The sequence below is a fragment of the Pteropus alecto genome, unplaced genomic scaffold (genome assembly GCF_000325575.1).
Source record: "Pteropus alecto unplaced genomic scaffold, ASM32557v1 scaffold45, whole genome shotgun sequence".
Lineage (NCBI taxonomy): Eukaryota > Metazoa > Chordata > Mammalia > Chiroptera > Pteropodidae > Pteropus > Pteropus alecto.
This window is the reverse complement of record NW_006442491.1, coordinates 23,639,330-23,646,266: the sequence shown is the minus strand read 5'-3', so window position 1 is coordinate 23,646,266 and position 6,937 is coordinate 23,639,330. Positions and strand designations below refer to the sequence as shown.

The 6,937-nt window shown below is 49.9% G+C and overlaps 1 protein-coding gene across 2 annotated transcripts in view; it reads left to right on the top strand.

Moving 5' to 3' along the window:
• The first annotated feature begins 311 nt into the window (after positions 1-311).
• The window catches only part of KIAA1755 (KIAA1755 ortholog), a 24,548-nt gene continuing 17,922 nt past the window's right edge, over positions 312-6,937 (top strand). For both annotated transcript variants that reach the window (XM_025040032.1, XM_025040033.1), the window contains exons 1-3: positions 312-892; positions 4,133-5,483; positions 5,979-6,173. In XM_025040032.1, the coding sequence (XP_024895800.1) occupies positions 617-892; positions 4,133-5,483; positions 5,979-6,173 (1,822 nt within the window). In that variant the 5' untranslated portion in view covers positions 312-616. The remainder of the gene's footprint in view (positions 893-4,132; positions 5,484-5,978; positions 6,174-6,937) is intronic.

The following is a 6,937-nucleotide window of genomic DNA, read 5'->3' as shown; positions in this document are numbered from 1 at the left end:
AGGGACATGGCAGCAGGGGTAAACTTAGGAAGGTATTGAGTTGAGTTTGATGTATTGATGGTCTGTGTCTGATAGGCCTTTAGGGGAGGGATCTAGAAGGCAGCTGGATATGTGACACTGGAGTTCATTTATCAATTATATCAACTCGTATCGATTAGTTATTGCTATATAAAAAGCCACTCCAAAACTCAATAATAAAAAACATCCATCAGTTATTATCACTTAGGCACCTGCATGCTGACTGGGGGTTGTCAGATCTAGGCTGGGCTCCACTGATGGCTTAGCTTCAAATGGCAGGTCTGCAGATCTGCCAGGTGGTGGGATGTGGGGTGACCTCTCCTCCCTCTGGCCCTGACCTGGCAACCTCCCCCAATTTCTCCACTCTGCCTTAGACCAGCGGGTAACATTTAGGCAAAGACCTGCAGGAGGTGAGAGAATGAGGATGTCTTGAGGAAGAATATTCTGGGCAGAGGGAACAGCCAGTGCAAAGGCCCTGAGGTGGGATTGTGCCGAGTGTGTTTGAGGAACATGAATAAAGGCCAGTGTGGCTGGAGGGAGTGAGTGAGGGGGAGAGGGCAGGAGAGGAGATCAGAGAGTTAGTGAGGGCCTTAGCCATATGGGGCCTGGGGAAGGGGGCACTATCCTTATTGTTACTGCTATGATCACATTTTATCTTCTCCCTCTGTCCCTACAGGACCCCCCATCCCTGGACACAGCCATCCAGCATGCCCTGGCGGGCCTCTATCCTCCTTTTGAGGCCACGGCACCCACTGTCCTGGGACAGGTGTTCCATCTACTGGATTCAGACTTCCGGGGGGACGGGCTGAGCTTCCTCCTGGACTTCCTGATTCCTGCCAAGCGCCTGTGTGAGCAAGTACGAGAAGCAGCCTGTGTAAGTTGGAAGGGATGCCCTCCCAATGGAGCGGGAAGGTCACTTGGCCCTTTATTCTCTGACATCTAGGAATCTATCACATTTGCGCTTTCGCTAGCGGGGAGGAAGGTCTGGATAAAGGGTTCCCTGTGGGTTCCTTGGCCCCCAGGAGCTTGCCCTGGGTCTGGCATTGTGGGCATCATCAGGCTGCCTTGGCTGAAGTGGTGCAATTTCAATGGAAATAGAAGAGAATGTTCCAGACCTTTCCTGGAGCCCTTGAGTCCTCAGGCCTCTCACTTTCTTCCCAGGAGACTTCTTCAAACCCGGATCTCTCCTGGGGCAAAATGGAAAGAAGTGTTTTAGGCAGGACTCATTGGCTGCAAATGACAGACCCAGGCAAGGTGATCAGGCCTCAGACCTGAGTTAATTCACTGATCAATCCCCTGAAGGTCCCTATCTCTTGGCTCTGCTTCTTGCTTGCCAGCATCATTCTTACAGGCTAGGCGTTCCCACAAGCCTGGAGCCCAGGGACTGATTGGTCAGGCTTGGGTCCTATGTCCACGCCTGGACCAATCACTGCTGCCAGATGAATGGAGTACCAGGATTGGCCAGGCTAGAGTCATACACCTACCTCTATGGTCAGAGGGTGGAGACTATTTTAAGAAAAGGGTGGGGAAAGGCCTTTGGAGACCAAACCCTCAGATGCCCACTGCTGGAACTTGCCCACACCCTTCATAGATTTGCTGACCGTGCCCTGCTGTGCTGTTATTTAATGCTCACCCTCCTACCACCCCAGCCTCAAGAATCACTAAGAGGTTCTTAGGTCCCACCAGCCTTTCCTGAATTGCTGATGCCTGTCAGGGGCAAGGCACATCAAGCGTAACATGTAAAGGTGGGACCATGTTCATCATTTCAGTGGTAAAAAGAAATCAACTCTGGTGTTAGAAGTTCAGGCTTAGGAGCCAGAATTAGAGATGATTGGATTGGAACTAAAATCATTCATTTAATGTGCTTAGCACAGTGCCTGGCATATAGAGTTTCATACACATTCATTGTTATTGTAAGAGAAGGAAGATTCTCACTGAAACATTTGCAGCCAACTCCTGCATATCCACATTACATTATTTCATGCACATCCTTCCCCATCCTCATTTCTTCTCCCCAACAAGCTATACGACCACCCACTTCTTTTATGTGGCCTTTAAAACTACATCTTTTAATTATAGGCAACTTTGATTATAGGTGAATTTGTGTCACCTCAGAGCAGTGGATAGTAGCGTAAAATTAACAGTATGGCCTCAGGGCTATACGAATGCCAAATTCAAATCCACTCTTCATCACTGTAAACGTGGGGGATCATGTCTTTGCTCTGAGCTTCAGTTTCCTTGAGTGGAAAGAGGAAATGTTAATAACGCAGTACCTACCTCACAGACACGAGCAGCACGGAGCCTGGCATGCAGTAAGTGCTCAGTAGCTGCTGCCTGTTACTATCCTACTTCCTCCTTTCTCCATCTGAAATAAGAATGTGCCAGCCTCAAAGTCTGCCTTTGTAACCACCAGTACCCAGAGGCAGCCAGCCACCCTGAGAGGAAGTCTAGTGGGGACAGACACAGGCGACCGCAGACGTGAAGGTCTAAGCACAGTCTTGCTTCTTCAGCTTATCAGCTGTGTGACCTACAAGCCAATTCTTTTACCTCTCTAAGCCTCAATTTCCATGTAAGTAAAGTGAGAATAATAATGCCTGAACTAGCTGCACCCTTGAGTTCTCATGAGAGTCAAATAAAATGGTCATAACTGTCATCTCTATAGTGCTTTGTTATTTGTACCACGGCGCTGTTGCCGGGCTGTTGTCTCATTCAGTGGAAAGGCGAGGAAAGCATATTGCAAACATTGGAGGTCTAAGTGAACAGGGTAGAATAACCTGTAGACTCTTGAAGCTTTTCTGACGGAGCCAGATCTACAATGTAACTGATGTGAACTAGTTTATCAATTTGGGGTACAAGTATGGTCAGACATCATTATTTCTCCAATTAATAATTCAAGGAAACATCCGCTTAATTAGCCAGAAGTTCAGTGTCACCCCATACACATCCGAATTATATAAGATTATCCTGGATTTACTCAGTCTACAGGAATTAGACTCTTGTCCAAAGGCCAGGCAGAGAAAGACTTGTCAGTCTGGTAGAGTGTTGTTTCTGTGATTGACACAGGGTGTCACTGTAGAATACTGGTCCCGCACAGCCCAGTGAAGAAGCTCAGCTAAGCGGGATCACTAGGTAGAGGCTGGCTCAAGCCACGGGATGACTTGCTGTGTCTACCTATACACGGAGTTGTCGGTACCTTCTGTTTAAAAAAAATTAAAAGTTCTGCCTCACTTGCTATATTGTCACCACTAATACGAAATAAATAAACAAATAAATAATACATATACAGGCCCAGAGAAGTGGAATGTCTTTTTCAGGGTCATCCAGCAAGTTACTGGCAGGGTCCGATGTCCTGACTTCCCACTCAGCGTTGCTTCTACTTCACTTTTGTAATCTCTCTACTTAAAAAGAGAAGGGTATAAAAGCAATAAATGAACTTTTCATTTTTTAATTGAAAAGCCCCACAGTTTTCCCAAAAGGAAATGTTGTCAAAGGGAGAGGGAATTCATATTTATTGAACATCTATCTACCTATTATATGCCAGGGATTGTATCAGGAATTTAAAAAGAAAATTGTAATTATTATTGCACATCATCTTCGTACCAGCCCAATAATACCAATATGTATCATTATTCCTATCTGCAGATAGAAAAAATGAGGCTCGAAGGAGTTAAGTTATTTGCACAAATAAGCAATTCAGACCTTGGAACTCATGGCTCCCTAACGGGGAGGGCTGAGGCTTGAGCTGGGCTGAGAGGACGTTTGGACAGTTGGAGAGAAGGGGGGAGCACGAGTCAGCAGGACAATCCTCGTGGGGGAGGCACTTGCTAACTAGCGCCTCACACTCAGAGCTTTTCTCCTTCGGGCCAGTAGGCTAGCAAGTATTTTCAAGGTCAGGGCCGGGAATAGAGGCACCAAAGGTGCAACATTTCAGAGGTGCCCACTCTCAGGACTGTGCGGCTTGCAGGGCCTGAGTGTGGGGCCTCCTCAGATGCTGCGTTCTAAGTACCTCTCTTGTGTTACCTGTTCAAGATTCCTTCTGGGAGAAGGAAGGATGCAGACCATGGGTGGGGCTTTCAGGGCCAGATTCTCTGACGCTGTCCCCTTCTCTCTGTAGGCCCCCTACTCACACCGCCTCTTCCTGCACGAGGGCTGGCCGCTGTGCCTGCGGGATGAAGTTGTGGTCCACCTGGCACCCCTCAATCCCCTCTTACTGCGGCAGGGTGACTTCTACCTACAAGTCGAGCCCCGGGAGGAGCAGTCCGTCTGCATTATGATCAAGTGCCTCTCCGTGGACCTCCGCACAGTGGATACAAAGCCTGTTCCTACATCGTCCTACCCTATACTTTTCACCCAAGAGTGGTTGGAGGCCATCAACGGTGACTTTGAGGGAAGTCCCCTACACAACTGCCTGGTAGCTTCAGAAGAGGGGATTGCCCCAGTGCCCTGGACCAAGATAACCAGCCCAGAGTTTGTAGATGACAGACCCCAAGCAGTGACCATTCTCTCCCCGACCGGGGATTCCTTTCAGTTAGAGGCACTCGATTCGAGCAGCCCTCAAGAGCTGCACCAGGCCAGGTCCCCGGAAAGCCCGATGCTTCTTGGCCAGAGCTTGGCCAAGGATAAGGGCAAGATACATGGGAACAAGTACCCAGGACTCATCAAAGTGGAGCAAGCCGGGCCTGGGGAGGCAGCCTTCAGGATGGACGATGTGGCCAGCCAAGACTTGGAGGGAGATTATGTGGCTCTCCTGGATGTTTCCCAAGAGAGCAGAGGAGGGTCTCCCAGGAGGGAAGCGGAGACATCCAATGGCTGTCCTTCAGGAGCACTGGAGGTGCTATCCGGAACTAAGGAAATCCTTTCCTCTCAAAGGATGCTGCCTCTCTTGGGGGCCAATGGGGAGCCTTCCTTGGAAAAAAAGGCTTGTGTGAAGCCAGCAAGCTTGGAAGAGGAGCCCTGTGTTTTGGGCTTGAGGAAAAAGGTCAACCATAAAGCCCCCTCCCACGACTCAGAACGCCAGCCCCAAGAACCTTACCTCAATGTCCTCAAGAACACACCGCGCTGTGCCTCTGGCCTCAGAACAGGGGTCTCAGAAGAGCCAGCTGCCTCCAAGATGCAAGGACCTCTGGGAAACCCAGAGAACACGGTCCAGCTCAGGCCTGGACCAAAACAAGCGTCCTCTCCCCGGCTGGGCCCAGCTTCTCCTCCTGCAGCTCCAACCCTTGAAACTGAGATGGAAAAGAGGACTAAACAGGGAAATGGGAGATTTCCCCAGCCTGAGGCCAGCCCTGGCCAAAACACCTCCTCCTCCAGATCCCCGACTCCTGGGCTCAAATTCTCCTTCTCGAAGGGGCAGAGGCAAGCCCTCATGCCCTCGGGGAAAGCCTCGCTCCAGCACAGTGGGCCCTGGAAGGTCTTGTGTTCACTCTACTCTCCCAAACCCAACCGAGCCAAGTCCTCGGGGAAAGGTAAGGTGCCCACTCATTCCGCTGAACAGGGAAACTATTCTCTGGATGGGATCAAGTGACAAGATGGTACAGGCAGTCAGGGGCAGAGACCCACCTGGGCTGGCTTGGTCTCAGGAGTTTAGAGTTTTGGGTGGCATGTCAAGAGCCTTGAAGTCTTTTGGGTCTAGAACTGAGCAAGGTACTGTGACTGTGTTATGACAGCTCGAGTCCACACCCCAGGCTCGCCACACACTGGCTTAGTGACCTTAGTCAAAGATTCAACTTCTCAACGTCTAGGTCTCCCTCTCTGAGCGATGGGGATCTCTCCTGCCTCACAGAGTTGTTTTGAGGTTCAAAGAGACACCAGAAATAAGGAGCTTAGCACAATGCCTGGCAAACAGTAAGAGATAAATAGTTGTAAGCTTTAATTAGTAGTCAGAAGATGAAAGAGAAAACATCTCCCCTGGGTAAATCCATCTTTTGCTCAACACCCTTTTCTTTGTTGCTTTTCTCCAGCTGAGACAACTCAGACCAAAACATCTGGTCTGACTGCTGACTTGGGCCCACTGACCGGAGGAAAGGCTGCTTTCCCAGAAGCTTCTGCAGGCCTTCCAGAAAGAGGCCCCACCCTGGATGAGCCACCGGGGCCTGAGCCCAGGATTGGGGCTCTGAGTGTGGAGATTGTCCACTCCAGGATAGCGTGCCTGCCAGGTCCTCGGGATGATAGGGACAGGTGGAGCCGAAGGGGAGGCAGCTGCTGTTTGTGGGGGAAGACAGGGAAAGTTCTGGAGGCCTGTGTTCTGGACGGAGCCTCCCTGGGACTCAGGCGCCTCGTCTTTCCAATGAAGGAGTTAGATTATACAAAAGCAGTTTCTAGGTATCCAGCCAAACATCCATCCATCCCAACATCCATCATCCATCCATCTACCCATCTAAACGTCCATCCATCCTACTTTCAGTGAGGCACCCAAGGCATGTGTCTTAGGTCAGGTTCCCTTAGAAGCTGAGCCAGAGACAGGGATCCTTGGGAAAGTGATTTATTTTATTGAAGGTTGCTCTCAGGAGAAGGGGAGTGAGGGAAGCAGGGCAGGGTGGGGGAGGGGCGATGCAAGGATGTGGCCTGATCCCATGGGGTGGGAAGCTCTGGGGCATGAATTACAATTCAGAGCGGGTTCTATGGTAAGGTGCAGGGGGCTGGCCTTTTTTTGCCTGGGTCCATCGGTCATCAGTCCAGGCTTATCCTGGGATGGAATTGCAGAGTGAGCCCATGATCCAGTTCGGCAGAGGGCAATTCTTCAGAGGAGGGGGCATTTAAGAGCTATTTACAGCCAATACTTAAACTGCTGGGTGCTCTGGCCTGATGAGGGAGTCTAGATAGGGCATTAACAGTATCTAATACAGAGGACATTATCATTCCTGTTTAATCTTTATTCATTTTTGCAATAAATATTTATCGAGCACCTGCTGTATGCCAG